The sequence below is a fragment of the Somniosus microcephalus genome, chromosome 4 (genome assembly GCF_052327205.1).
Source record: "Somniosus microcephalus isolate GS21.2 chromosome 4, FLI_Smic_1.0, whole genome shotgun sequence".
Classification (NCBI taxonomy): domain Eukaryota; kingdom Metazoa; phylum Chordata; class Chondrichthyes; order Squaliformes; family Somniosidae; genus Somniosus; species Somniosus microcephalus.
The window spans coordinates 296061265-296077136 of record NC_140990.1 but is presented as its reverse complement, the minus strand read 5'-3'; the positions used below and the strand labels follow the sequence as shown (position 1 = coordinate 296077136).

The window sequence follows — 15872 nt, the reverse complement described above, 5'->3', positions numbered from 1 at the left end:
GGGGTGCAAATGGGGCGCTGGTGCAATAGCACCAGGGCGAGGTGAATCCAGCGACACGTCAAATCCGCCGCCCCCCCTTAGCGCTGCCGCTACAAGTTACCGCTGGGGAACTCAGCGCCAGGTAGATCGTAATGTTAGTGAGTGTGCAAAGCTCACTGGGCACCCAATCTGCAAAATTCATTGTTGCCCCCTGCCTTAGCGCCTCGCCCTGACAGCAAAAGGGAGAGGAGGTGTCAAACAGGTGGATGCCAGCTCCAGGGGCACCACTTAAAGGGATCATGAGTAATGAGTCACAGCTGTCAGGTTAGAGCTGTTTCACTGCTTCCTTGTCAGTTTGACATTGTGCAACAGTTTAATGCAGTCATTTAAAGGTTGTTTAGTATCGGGACTGTTGTGGCTACTAACAATTAGGTACTGTACATTTATTCTCACAACCTATCAAAGTGATAAACTTGGTTACATTAATGGGGGTTGCACTGGCAGTCGACCTCGCCCTCCAGGATCTACAGTGGAGGGAGCGGAGGCAGCGAGAAAGAGGGAGGAGGAGGGCCATCAGGGTTCTCAACAGGAGGCCTTACCCTCTGAGGGTATTCCGAGAGCACTTCTCCTAACTTCAATTAAGCGAGGAGCAGTGTATTAGAAGGCTCTGCTTCAGCAAGGAGGTGGTCACAGAACTCTGCCACCTCCTGCAACCAGACCTCGAGCCTCAGATCCGGGTGACCATGGCTCTCTCAGCGGCCATGAAGGTCACCGTCGCCCTCAATTTCTTCACCAGCATATCCTTCCAGTCTGCAGCAGGAGATATAGCTCGCAGTTCGCTGTCCATCGCTGCATCTGGGATGTCACACAGGCTCTCTACAGTAGGAGAAGGGACTACATTTCCTTCCCCATCACCAGCGAGAAGCAGGACGAACGTGCATGTGGCTTTGCCAGGTTAGCGGGCTTCCCGATGGTACAGGGTGTCATTGACTGCACCCACATGGCTTTGTGGGCACTGCATAACAATCCTGAGATCTTCCATAACCGCAAAGGCTACCACTCACTTAATGTGCAGTTGGTGTGCGACCACACACAGCGAGTCCTCAATGTGAATGCCCGCTATCCTGGCAGCAGCACGATGCCTTCATCCTGCGCCAGACTGATGTGCCAGCACTCTTCCAGCCACCTCGTCAAGCTCGCAGCTGGCTAGTCGGAGACGAGGGCTATCCGCTCTCCACCTGGCTCATGACTCCCCTCAGCAACCCCAACACTCCTGCCCAGCACTCATCTAATGAGAGCCATGCCGCCACCAGGAACATCATCGAACAGACCATCAGGGTGCTCAAGCAAAGGTTCCGCTGCATTGACCGCTCGGGAGCAGTCCTCCAGTTCTCGGCTGAGCAGGTGTCCCATTTTGTGGTGGTCTGCTGCATGCTCCACAACTTGGCCATCATGAGGGCCCAGCCCTTGCCACCAGGGATTGCAGGACCACCTCAGGAGGAGGAAAATGGGGAGGAAGAGGAGATGGAGGAGGGGGAGGAGGAGGAACAGGAGCGAGGGAGTAGACAGCCACTCAATCGGCCTTCCGGAAGGGTGGTCCGTGACTGCCTCATCAAACTGCGGTTCCAAAAAATTAAACTCCAGATCCCCATTGCGCAACACATCCCCATCATTCCATCCCTGTCGCAGGCCACATTACAGCGCAAAGCTGAAACGAGAGACACCACAAAATGATCCAAACTGAATGAATACATTTATTAATTATCAGTGAACACATATTTACAGCAACATTATTATCTATTCCCGCTTGTGCAAACCCTTAGTGCCTCTCATTACTGTGCCTTTGCCTACTCTAGTGCTCCTACGAAGTGCTGACCCAGTGGCTGCAGCAGGGCTGGGAGAAGGCTGCTTAGTGTCCATGCGGGAGACTTCAGATGGCCTTGCAGGACACCCTCGACCAGCTCTGGGCCTGGAAGGCCCGGCTGTAGACTACACCACCTCAGCATGAGCGGCAGCAGTCTGGGCTGGCTGGATGACAGGCAGCGACAAGGACAATGGCGGAGTGCCAGTGGTGGGAGCAGGAATGCTGTCATCCTGAGAGAGGAGAGCAGGTTCCTGCTCCACTGACCTACTGCCACTCCCCCGGGGCAGCACCTCAGCATCCTTAGCAATTTGTTGCAGCACAGATTGCTGGCCTGCTACAACACTGTAAAAGCCCTGGTCGACGGTGGTAGACCCAGCCACGATGGCAGCAGTCAGAGCTTGCGTTGCATCAAGCTGAGACTGCATGAGAGCAGTCTGAGATTGAATGCCACCAAGCATAGACTGCATTACAGCACTAGGACATTACGTCACTTCCGCCTGTGCTTCAATGGAAGCTGCCAGATCTCCCATCACACGTGGCATCAGGTCTGTGTCGCCACGGTCTCTCTGGAAGTCTACCATCCTTTGCAGACTGGAAATTATGGGCTCCATGGTGTGCACAGAGCTCTGTGTAATCTTGGAGGTGGACTCCTCCACGCTCCAATCCATTGCCGAGAGGCTCTCGGGCACCCTTGCCATCGCACCTATCATCGCCGTGTGCATTCCCATCACCCTTCCTCTAAACGCCTCCCCATCGAGGTCTTCATCTGAGTCCTGTGCAGCAGAACTCACCCTCCGAGGAGCTGGCTGCCTAGCTACCCTATCTCCCTGGCCTTGCTGCAGCCTGCTCGTCCCCGGTGTGTCACTCTGTGCAGATCCCGCTACTATACTAGCCTCTAAAGAATGTGTAGTGCCAGTATCTGAGCTGGCGCCTGCAGGTGAGTCATGCAGTGACGCGGTGTCTTCTTCTTCCTCCTCCTCATCTTCTCCTGCCTCGCTCTCAATGGTACCCTCAGGGACAGGCTGCTCTGAAAGCATAAAGGCACAAGATTCAGTTTAAGTTGAGGGGAGGGGGCAGGAAAGGAGAAATGCATGCATACAGCATGATTAGTTGGAAAGTGCGAAACGCTTTTGTGTGAGAGGCAAGTGGAATGTGAGAAGAAGGAGTTGGGATTAACATACCGTTGTTGACCCCAAGGAGGTCAACGTCGCCGGTGGCCACGGCGCCCACCACCTGGCACCCAATAATCTGCGGCACTCGAGTCTCCAGCTCAGACAGTGGTTGGGTGTCGGCTTGTCCCCCGCCTGTGCACTCCTGCTCCCTCCTGTTGTGAGCCACCTTGGCCTGCAAGAGAGAGGAAAGTGCATGAGTGAGTGTGGAGCAATGTGTTTGGGTGATGTTCCTGCCATAATTGAATAGCTGTGATTGTGTGCAAGGTATGATTGTTGGTAGGTAGAGATTGTTGGTGGGTGAGTGCTGGGGGTGTGGTGTTTTGGGCAGTGTGTGCAGACTGTGGTTCAGACGGTGGTATGTAGCATTTGTTGAAGCATTCACTCACCCTAACCACCCAAGTGAGGTCATTAAATTTCTTCCTGCACTGTGTGTGGGTCCTGGGGACCACGATGCTGCCCAAGGCATGCTGTGCTACCTCCCTTCACAAGGTGTGGAAGACATATGGCGAGGGCCTCCTGCCACTTGCTGGGTAGAGCACCGCCATCCGTCTTTCCACTATGGATGCTGACGCCTCCAATGCATGGTCGCAGAATCTGCAGGCTCCCTCTCTGGGGTGTGGATCTGTCATCATTACGGCTGCTTGAGTGTCTGGCTCCTTCTCCTTGACCTGCTGCTGCTGGCTGAGAAGGCTGCACAGCCAGCAATGATGAAAATGAAGTTCTGCAGCATCAATGAACCTCCCCTTTAAGAACTGGAAAGAGCCTGTGGCAATGATGACTTGTGGTTAGACTGCACCTGATATTGGTCAGCGCTTCGAGTTTAACGCCACTGAGCTAGGCCATTAACGCTCTGTAAGACGTGTGGAAATCGCCCCTCGCCCCATCCAACATTTTCCAAAGTTCAGACCCGTCGAACAGACAACACAAAACCCAATGAACGTGTGAAAAACTTTTTTTTACTTAAAAACCAGCAAGAGATTACAAGTAAGCACCCGTCAGTTATGCAGCGTATAACAATTCCCGATTTTACTTTAGCATACACAGAGCTATCCCTTTACTTTAAGCTCAAGTGACAATAAGCAAACACCACATATGTACCAACACCAGCGATTGGTCAATTCGGCGATGACTGGACATACGATTTCTGACAACTGATCAAGTTGCCCGGCTGCAGTAGTGAGTGGTCAATTTACAGCATCTTTTATAGCCCAAAACTTGGCAACCCTCCCACAGCGTACATGTCCCTAACTATACGGCATTAGTTGTTTTTCAGTTACTCTTATCAATAGTCCCTTAAGCATCCATGGGCTTGAAGGCTGGTTACATTCCATAGTCTGAAGATGTTTCTGTTCTTGCACTAATTCAACAGTCCCATAGTCTGTTCCCATAGAACCTTCAAGGTCTGTTTTCCTTATCTCACAGAATCACAGAAACCTCACAGTACAAATAGAGGCCATTTTGGCCCATCGAGCCTGCACCGACACATATCCCACCCGATAACCCCTACACCAACACATATCCCACCCTATCCCCATAACCCCACGTATTTAATCCCCCTAACACTAAGGGTCAATTTATCATAGCCAATCAACCTAACCCGCACATCTTTGGACTGTGGGAGGAAACCGGAGCACCCGGAGGAAACCCACGCAAACACGGGGAGAATGTGCAAACTCCACACAGACAGTCGCCCGAGGCCGGATTCGAACCCGTGTCCCTGGCGCTGTGAGGCAACAGTGCTAACCACTATGCCACCGTGCTGCCCTACCTGTTGAAAGACAGTTGACAGCCTTCACAGCTTACAACTGTAGCATCTTTTATTTTTGTTCAGCAACCAGTCACTTGTCTTCACAAAGCATGATGGTACATAAAATGTGGTCAACTTTTAAGTTTTGGTCAACTTACAGCAGAAGTTATAGCAAATTGTGTGTTCTTACTGTTTGATTTAGCGCTTTAATCCTTTCTTTGTGCAATGAGACTGAATTTTGCATGCAGTCTGAAGCATTAGCGTCTGGCTTTCTCAAACTTTTCAAAAGTTACCGCCCATTCCTGGAATTTCTCCCCCTATAATTGTGGTAGCAACCAGAAAATCTTACTGTAGATTAGTACCATTGCAATTTATTGTGTCAACATTATCTGTACAAACTAAAGTTTATATTATTAATGCTTTAATTTTGTACTATACGTACAGAGTATGCATTATGGAGATTGAAGTAATAAAATTCCTTTATCTAAAATAATTTTAGGTTAGAAATAAGCATTTTAAATGAAAATGGGAAAAAAATTCTGATGAGCTGCAAACTGACTGTTTTTAAAGGAAACAAGCTTTGGTGGGTAGATCAAGCATCTGGATGGATTGGAATCTGCAACAAAGAGGATGGTTCAGAGCCTGTTGTCATGCGGAAAAATATTGCAACAGTGTTGCACATGAAAGTCTATGGGAAAGAGACACAGCAAGGTAAGGAGGAAGCTACTAAGCAACGAGCATCTTTCAGCTCAAAAGGTACATCTAAAATTAGTTGTTTCCCTCTGTTCTGACAGTGTCACCTTCCATACCAATGCTTCTGATAAGTCTTCCTTTTTCTGCAACTGAGGATTCCCCTCTGCCATGGTTGACAGGGCTCTCGACTATGTCCGTTCCATTTCCCGCACTTCTGCTCTCGCCCCTTCACCTCCCTCCCAGCACCACGATTGGGTTCCCCTTGTCCTCACCTTTCACCCCACCAGCCTCCACATTCAACGGATCATTTTCCACTACCTCCAGCGTGATCCTACCACCAAACACATTTTCCCCTCCCCTTTTAGCATTCTGAAGTTACCGTTCCCTCCACAACACCCTGGTCCACTCCTCAATCACTCCCAACACCCCACGGCATGTGCAAGCGCAGGAGATGCAACATCTGCCCTTTTACCTCCTCCCTTTCCACTGTCCAGGGTCCCAAATACTCCTTCCAGGTGAAACAGCGATTTACTTGTATTTCTTGCAATTTTGTATACTGTACTCGCTGCTCACGATGCAGTCTCCTCTACATTGGTGAGACCAAACACAGATTGGGTGACCACTTTGCGGAACACCTCCGTTCAGTCCGCAAGCATGACCCCTGAGCTTCTGGTCGCCTGTCACTTTAATTCACTGCTCTACGCCACTCTGACCTCTCTGTCCTCAGCATCTTACACTGTTCCAACAAAGATCAACGTAAGCTCGAGGAAAAGCATCTCATCTTTCGATTAGGCACTTTACAGCCTTCTGGACTCAACATCGAGTTCAACAATAACCTCTGCCCCCATTTTTTCAGACGGCAGCTATTGATGATTCTGCTATTCCCATTTACACCTCTTCTAGACCCACCTTTTGTTTCTTTACTTGTCCCATTTCTATCTCCTTTTGCTTTGTACAATCATACCTTTTGTCATTTAATCTCTCCTGCCTTCTACCCTATCACAGACCTTCCCTTTTGTTCTTTCCTCTCCTCCCGCCTTACCCTGCTTCTGCACTTGCTTAAAACTTGTTATATTTCTAACCTTTTCCAGTTCTGATGAAAGGTTATCGACCTGAAACATTAACTCTATTTGTCTTTCCACAGATGCTGCCTGACCTGCTGAGTATTTCCAGCATTTTCTGTTTTTATTTTGGATTTCCAGCATCCACAGTATTTTGCTTTTGTTTCCATAGGGACTGGGTGGGCCAGTGAGTTAATTCAATAAGTGATTAACTCTATAATTCTGAAGCTGTACCTGAGGACTGGAGGATAACAAGAATTATTTTAAGTCAGTCATGAACCTGGCAAATATAGACCAGATACTCTATCATCTATAGTGGGGAAATACTATCAAAGTTCAACTAAAGAGCACAAAGACCCCTTAGAGTAGGATTTTGGAAGCACTAGGTCATCAATTCTTTGAGAACAAGTCTAAATCATTGGATGAAAACTATCCAGATATAATATAATATACAATATTTATACTTTAGGAAGGAATATCATACAGTTTCACGTAAGGCTTTTAAAGGTCCACTCTCATTGAATTTATGTTGTCTATACCTAATTAGTTTGAAAATTACTCAGCATTAGAAAACAGAAGGAGATGATAAATGGAAATGCCTCTGGAGGAGGGAGACATGAATGGATTTCTGCAAGGTTCTGTTCTGGATCCTGCTATTTATACGATTCTCATGCAAAGCAGTCTTCTGGTTAGGACTTTACCTTCTCACTTTTGGAACCCGGGCATTAATCCAGCCTGTATTGGAAGTATTTTTTCTCCACTGACTTTAAGGGTCTAGAGTGAAGTAAGTATGGGCGATCTCAACCAGTTTTGAGTAGGTGTAAGCCCATAACACAGAAATGCGAACAATTTGGGAATGTTACCCTCAGGAAACCTGCTGAACAACTGAATACTTTACTGATCCCGAGCCCTCCAGCACCATTCTCTAATGGTCTATGAGGCTGTGATGATCACAGTGCTGTTAGTTCAGCAAACCCCATCTCGCCGTTGATTTTAATAGGGGTGGAACTATAATAATCAGCTATTCAACTTTTTCGGCAAGGATCTCTGTGAAGCAGTGCTAAAGTCGCAGCGAATTACGGCATGCCATACACAATGGCAAAAGTCACTCACGCCATAATTTCCTAGAATTTCTGCACCATAATAATGGTGTACGCTGTAGATGCGGTTTTCAGTCTTTAACGTGGTTAAAACGTCCCAAGGTTCACAGGAGCCACATAAGGAGATATTAGGACAGTTGACCAAAAGCTTGATCAAAGAGGTAGGTTTTAAGGAATGCCTTAATAGAGGAGAGAGACGTAGAGAGACGGAGAGGTTTAGGGAGGGAATTCCAGAGCTTTGAGCCTAGACAACTGAAAGCACGGCCGCCAATGGTGGGCAAAGGAAATCAGGGATGCACAAAAGGCCAGAATTGGAGGAATGCAGAGTTTTTGGAGAGTTGTTGGGCTGGAGGAGGTTACAGAGATAGGATAAGGTGAGGCCATGGAGGGATTTGAACACAGGGTGAGAATTTTAAATATGAGGTGTTGCTGGACCGGTACTAATGTAGGTCAGCGGAGACATGGGTGATGGTAGAATGGGCCATGGTGTGAGTTAGGATATGGGCAGCAGAGTTTTGGATGAGCTCAAGTTAACTGAGGCCTTCACTGACAGCATTACTGCAAATAAGCAACAGAATTTCCAACAAGAATGTAAATTGAATGTGTATCCAAGCACTAGATTAAAGAAAATCATGCAGAGTGGACATAATGCAGGAGGAAGAAACATTTTGTTTGTCAACTCAAACAGTTGCCACTGGAAGTTGATCTTTAACTTCAGGAACTGCTACAGGGCAATATTCAACATATATAAGGTTATGTGAGCAAAATGGGATTATTGAAACGAAAATAAATTTGATTAATTATTTTCTACACTTGTCACCAAATGGGACATATATCAGTTAGGTAGATATAAGTTTATAGTTTAATGAACTGTAAATATGGTGTGGTGTTTGCTATTGTTGTGAGAAATATAATTAGGTTGCTTGTTTTGGTCCTATCACATGGTGGGAGATACAGAGGCTCTGGAAAACAATCAGAGGAGGGATACTAGATTGATACCTAGTATAATGGCTCTAAGTTACCAGGACAGGCTTAAAGAGCTCGGGCTTTTTACTTTGGAAAAGGGTAGAAATTGAGGCGATAGGATTGAGGCACTTAAAGTGCCTCTGAATCCCGTGACCTCCACCACCTAGAAGGACAAGGGCAGCAGGCACATGGGAACACCACCACCTGCAAGTTCCTCTCCAAATCACACACCATCCTGATTTGGAAATATATTGCCGTTCCTTTATCATCACTGGGTCAAAATCCTGGAACTGCCTCCCTAACAGCACTGTGGGAGTACCTTCACCTCACGGATTGCAGCAGTTCAAGAAGGTGGCTCACCACCACATTCTTGAGGGCAATTAGGGATGGGCAATAAATGCTGGCCATGCCAGCAATGCACACATCCCATAAATGAATTTAAAAAAGCAAGGATTAGATTTGGTCCAGGGGAATAAACTGTTTGAACTAGATAGGTTGGGGAGGTCCAGGGGGCATATGTATAAGTTATGAAAGCAGAGAACCAGATTGAATCCTAGGCGGTACTACTTATTGCAGAGTTATTGACCTCTGCAGCGAGTGCAATTATCTGCAGGCATTCAAAAGGCAACTGGATGAGTTCCTGAGCATGGCAAACAGCTCAAAATCCCAGATTTGTGCAGGGACCCGACACCTAGCAGTGGGAAGAGGATTATAGGCACTTAACTGCCTGTTAACAGGTAGTTAACAGGCAGTTAAGAGGCTTTTTTCAATGTTGACAGGTCGACTGCGGGCTTCCTGATGTCTGGACATCACGCTAGGGTAAGTGTGGCGTGCTGTGGGTCTACTGTAAGGTTTGTGCATTGATGACAGCTGCAGAAGTGGTGTGAAGGATCCAATGGTACACTGGTGCATTTCAGAGGTAAGAACATGTTGGGAAAATCATTTTTTATGTATTTAGACTTTTCTGTAGGTAACAAGGTTTGAAGTGTTTGTGTAGTCCCACCTCATTGGGAGAACCTCTCTCACCAGTGACAGATCGCTTCTGTAAACTCACCTGCAGCTGCCATCTGTTTTATCATAAGGAGAGAGTCACTGGAGAGCCTGGGTGGAAGGGCTCACCTTTGTACAGTGATTGGCAAGTGTTTACAGCAACTCAATGCTGTCAAACACTGAAAAATCATCTGTCAAAAAAAATGTGTGTGTCCCCTTTAAGAAAACCGGCAGATGACGCATCAGCAACTGACACTGGCTTTCTCTTAATTGGCCGGCAAGCCTGCAGGGCAGGCTTAACAAGGCCAATTAACGTAAAATTACATCTGTGCGTCGGGCATCGTTGGGGGCGAGATCGGAACCCGGAAGGCAGATGACCCGCTCCCAACTCGCACTGAAAGGTAAGATCGCGGCCATCGTATCTGTCTTCACAGAAGAAGACACTAAAAACATTCTGGAAATAGTGGGGAACTGTGGTAAACCACTTTTATCGTTCACTATCGTTACACTATGGTTATCACTGTTACATCGTTACACTATGGTTATCACTGTTTACACTGTTGTATCACTATACGAGGTCGCCTCTTGTCACGCTGTTATACCTGGGCTGACCACTGCTGACTCCGCCCATGGCACCACCTACTTGCCCAGGTATAAAGGTGGTCGACTGGCTGGTATTCCTCCTTGTTGGAGCCGATCACCCACGAGGGTGGGCTCTGTTATTTAGCCAATAAAAACCTATAGTTACTGTCTTAACTCGTCGCTTTTCATTGGATGAATTGATAGGTATATCAATTTTATTGGCTAAATTTTGAAATGTCTTTAACGGAGCAGCCAAACGACCAGTCAGACGCCCAGCTACAACAGCCACAGCAGCCGGCCTGGCTGCGAGCCCTCCGACCGCCGTACCTGGATCTAAACCCACAGGCAGCAAACTCAGCCCTCGACTTCAAACACTGGCTGAGCTGTTTCGAATCCTACCTGGGAGAATCCGGCGTGCCTCAGAGATCCAAACTAAGAGTTCTGACCGCCCAAGTGAGCCCTAAAGTATTTGCACTCATCCAGGACCTTACTACATACGAGGCCGCCCTCAACCTGCTGAAAGAGCAGTACCGGAGCCCGGTAAATTCTATGTATGCCAGACATCTCCTAAGATCCCGCCCGCAACAGCCAGGAGAGTCTGTAGATGAATTTTTACAGGCGCTACAAACACTCGGCAGGGACTGTGACTTTAAAGCTGTAACGGCTGCAGAAAATACTGAAGAGAATATCCGCGATGCCTTCGTGAAAGGCCTTCGGTCCGACTACTCACGGCAAAGACTGCTCGAATCAAAGGACCTCGACCTGAACACAGCTGCAGCCCTTGCTCGCTCTCTAGAAGTGGCCCATCGGGACCTCGAGGCGTATTCCAGGTACTGTGCTGCGCGACCCTGGGACTCGGGCCCGACCCCGACCGCAATACCCCTCGCACCGCCGCCTCTGGGACCTACCTTAGCGTCGGCGTCCCGGACCCGATCGGGACCGCCACCCCTGGTACCGGCTGCGACATCGGAGCCCCGCGATCGGGCCGCCGGCTGCTTTTTCTGTGGCCAGGCGAAACACCCGAGGGCGCGCTGCCCTGCAAGAAACGCGACCTGCTCCGACTGCCACAAGAAAGGCCACTTCGCGAAGGCCTGCAGGGGGAAAGCCACAGATGCCAGCAGTGCCTCATGCGAGTTGTGGGGGCGGCCATCTTTCATCAAGGCCACAGATGCCAGTATCCCCTCGTGTGAGTCGTGGGGCGGCCATCTTTGATCAAGGCCACCGACAACGGCAGTGCCTCATGTGAGTTGTGGGGGCGGCCATCTTCTCCGCCATTTTATGCAACATCGTGGGCACCGCCATTTTGTTCACCACACTCGACCGCCACCTTATCTCCAGACCCGACCGCAGCCTCACCCGCAGACTACAGCAGCTCGCTCAGCCATACACTAGCCTCCGTCACACTGGACCAAGCTCGCCCGCATCACCTGTCCAAGTCCATGATGGACATCAAAGTAAACGGCCACGCCACGACCTGCCTGTTCGACAGCGGAAGCACGGAGAGTTTCATCCATCCAGACACGGTGAGCCACTACTCCCTCACTGTCCAGCCAACGCGCAACCGGATCTCGATGGCGTCGAGGTCCCATTCAACAGACATCAGCGGATACTGTGTTGTGACCCTGTCGGTTAGGGGCACGGAGTATAAAAATTTTAAACTTCTCGTCCTGCCCCAACTCTGCGCTGCCGTCCTACTAGGGCTGGATTTCCAATCCCACCTTCAAAGTGTCACTTTGGCATACGGTGGACCCCTCCCCCCACTCACAGTCGACGACCAACAGCCTTTAAACCGCCCACCGCGTACCACCTGCGGCCTATCCACCCTCAGGGTTCCGCCCCCCTCCCTGTTCGCCAACCTCACCCGCGACTGTAAACCCGTCGCTACCAAGAGCAGGCGGTACAGCGCCGGGGACAGAGCTTTTATTAGCTCTGAGGTGCAGCGTCTCCTGAAAGAGGGTATCATCGAGAGGAGCAACAGCCCCTGGCGTGCCCAGGTCGTAGTCGTTAAGACCGGCGATAAAAACCGCCTAGTCATCGACTACAGCCAAACCATAAACCGGTACACCCAGCTGGACGCATACCCCCTTCCCCGCATATCTGATATGGTCAATCAGATTGAACAGTACCGAATATTCTCTACCATCGACCTTAAGTCGGCCTACCACCAACTCCCTATCCGCCCTGAGGACCGCCAGTATACCGCCTTCGAGGCGAATGGCCGCCTCTACTACTTCCTTAGGATTCCCTTCGGCGTCACCAACGGGGTTTCGGTCTTCCAAAGGGAGATGGACCGGATGGTTGACCAGAACGGGCTGCAAGCCACGTTCCCCTATCTAGATAACGTCACCATCTGCGGCCGCGACCGGCAGGACCATGATGTTAATCTGGAGAGATTCCTCCGTACGGCCCAACGGCTGAACCTCACCTACAATAAGGAGAAATGTGTGTTTAACACCTCGCGCCTTGCCATCCTCGGCTGCGTAGTAGAGAACGGAGTCATCGGCCCCGACCCCGAAAGAATGCGCCCCCTCATGGAGCTTCCCCTCCCCCACTGTCCAAAGGCGCTGAAGAGGACCCTGGGGCTCTTCGCCTACTATGCCCAATGGGTGCCGAATTATGCGGACAAAGCCAGACCCCTCATGAAGTCCGCCTCCTTCCCCCTGACGGCAGAAGCGTGCGCAGCCTTCTCCCTCATTAAGGGAGACATTGCTAAGGCCACAATGCACGCGGTGGATGAGTCTATCCCTTTCCAAGTGGAGAGCGATGCATCCGACTTCGCCCTAGCCGCAACCCTTAACCAGGAGGGGAGACCGGTGGCCTTCTTCTCAAGGACCCTCCAGGGCCCTGAGATCCGACACTCCTCGGTCGAGAAGGAGGCCCAGGCGATCGTGGAGGCTGTACGACGCTGGAGGCATTACCTGGCAGGCAAACGATTTACCCTCCTCACCGACCAGCGTTCGGTTGCTTTTATGTTTAATAACAAGCTGAGGGGCAAAATCAAGAACGACAAGATCTTGAGGTGGAGAACCGAGCTCTCCACCTATGATTATGAGATCTTGTACCGGCCTGGTAAACTGAACGAACCCCCAGATGCTCTATCACGAAGTACATGCGCCAACGCGCAAATTGATAGACTGCAGACCCTCCACAACGACCTCTGCCACCCCGGAGTCACCAGACTTTACCACTTCATTAAGGCCCGCAACCTGCCCTACTCCATCGAGGAGGTCAGGACCATGACCAGGAACTGCCAAACCTGTGCCGAATGCAAACCGCATTTCTTTAGGCCGGACAGAGCAAGCCTGATCAAGGCCACCCGCCCCTTCGAGCGCTTGAGCATCGATTTTAAGGGGCCCCTCCCGTCCTCTGACCGCAATGTGTACTTCCTCAACATCATTGACGAGTACTCCCGTTTCCCCTTTGCCTTCCCCTGCCCAGACATGACCAGTACCACGGTCATCAAATGCCTGAACGACCTCTTCGCCGTGTTCGGGTTCCCGAACTATATACATAGCGACCGGGGCTCCTCCTTCATGAGCGAGGAACTTCGCCAGTTCCTACTAGCGAGAGGTATTGCTGCAAGCAGGACCACCAGCTACAACCCCCGAGGGAACGGCCAGGTGGAAAGAGAGAACGCGACTGTCTGGAAGGCCGTTCTCTTAGCCTTAAAGTCCAAGGGCCTCCCAACCTCTCGCTGGCAGGAAGTCCTCCCGGCAGTGCTGCATTCCATCCAGTCACTGCTTTGCACTGCCATTAACGCCACCCCCCATGAATGAATGTTTGTTTTCCCCAGGAAGTCGACTACGGGAACCACGCTACCAACTTGGCTGACCTCTCCGGGGCCCGCCTTGCTGCGAAAGCACGCGAGGGCCCATAAAATGGATCCCCTGGTTGAGAGGGTGGACCTCCTGCACGCCAACCCCCAGTACGCCTATGTGGCATACCCAGACGGGCGGGAGGACACAGTCTCCTTACGAGACCTCGCACCCTCGGGCATCCCTGAGACACCACCGTTACCCCCCACCACCCCCCCAAATCCAGCCCAGGTAGACGGCATGCTGGAACCCCATGAGCCTTCGCCGACCACGCAGACACCAGCATTAACATCGGATACTGCATCACCGCCGCCGCTGCTGCGACGATCGGAAAGGCTTACGAGGCCTCTGGACAGACTGACATACCCGAACTGGTAGTACACTTCACCCCGCCGGACTCAAATCTAAACAAGGGGTGAATGTGGTAAACCACTTTTATTGTTCACTATCGTTACACTATGGTTATCACTGTTATATCGTTACACTATGGTTATCACTGTTTACACTGCTGTATCACTACACGAGGTCGCCTCTTGTCACGCTGTTATACCTGGGCTGACCACTGCTGACTCCGCCCATGGCTCCACCTACTTGCCCAGGTATAAAGGTGGTCGACTGGCTGGTATTCCTCCTTGTTGGATCCGATCACCCACGAGGGTGGGCTCTGTTATTTAGCCAATAAAAACCTATAGTTACTGTCTTAACTCGTCGCTTTTCATTGGATGAATTGATAGGTATATCAGGAACCAAGGGTCTAGTGAGAATGAGGAACTTACAGTATTCGTAAAGAAATAGTACTGGAGAAATTAAGGGCTAACAGCCAAAAAATCCCCTGGATCTGATAGCCTACATCCTAGGGTTTTAAAAGAGGTGGCTACAGAGATAGAGGATGCATTGATTTTGATCTTCCAGAATTCCCTAGTCTTTGTGGATTAAAGGGTAGCAAATGTAACCCTGCTATGCAAGAAAGGAGGGGGAGAGAAAACAGGAAATGATAGACCAGTTAGCCTGACATCAGTAGTACGGAAAATTCTAGAATCTGTTATTAGCGCATGATAACAGGGCACTTAGAAAATCATAATATGATTGGGCGAGTGAAAAGGAAATTGTGTTGGACAAATCTATTAGAATTTTTTGAGGTTGTAACTGGCAGGGTAGATAAGGGGGAACCAGTAGATATAGTGTATCTGGATTTTCAGAAAGCATTCGATAAGGTGCCACACAAGAGGTTATTCCATAGAATTAGGGCTCATGGAATTAGCATGGATTGAGGATTGGTTAACGGACAGAAAACAGGGAGTAGATGGCTGTCTGTAACTAGTGGGGTACCACGTGGATCAGTGCTTGGGCCTCAGCTATTTAGAATCTATATTGGTCCAATATATCAAAGTGGCTAAAAAGAGAAGTTGAAGATGGTATTAGATCAAAGGAAGAGGTTTATAATGTTGCCAAAAAGATGTAAAAAATGTAAGCTTGAGAATTGGGAGGATTTTAGAATTCAAAAAATAGTACTGGAGAAATTAATGGGACTGAAAGCTGATAAATCCCCTGGACCTGATGGCCTACATCCTAGGGTTTTAAAAGAGGTGGCTATAGAGATAGTGGATGCATTGGTTGTCATCTTCCAAAATTCCATTGATTCTAGAACGGTTCCCGCAGATTGGAAGGTAGCAAATGTAATCCCACTATTTAAAAAAGGAGGGGGAGAGAAAACAGGGAACTACAGACCAGTTAGCCTGACATCAGTATTAGGGAAAATGCTAGAATCTATTATTAAGGACATGGTAACAGGGCACTTAGAAAATAATAATAGGATTGGACAGAGTCAACATGGAGTTATGAAAGGGAAATCGTGTTTGACGAATCTGTTAGCGTTTTTGAGGTTGTAACTAGCAGAATAGGT

General features: G+C 49.4%; 1 protein-coding gene across 1 annotated transcript in view; it reads left to right on the top strand.

Moving 5' to 3' along the window:
* The window catches only part of LOC147120556 (low-density lipoprotein receptor-related protein 1-like), a 2135446-nt gene that overhangs the window by 1539814 nt on the left and 579760 nt on the right, over positions 1-15872 (top strand). The window contains exon 33 of the mRNA XM_085986655.1: positions 5333-5473. Coding sequence (XP_085842781.1) covers positions 5333-5473 — 141 coding nt within the window. The remainder of the gene's footprint in view (positions 1-5332; positions 5474-15872) is intronic.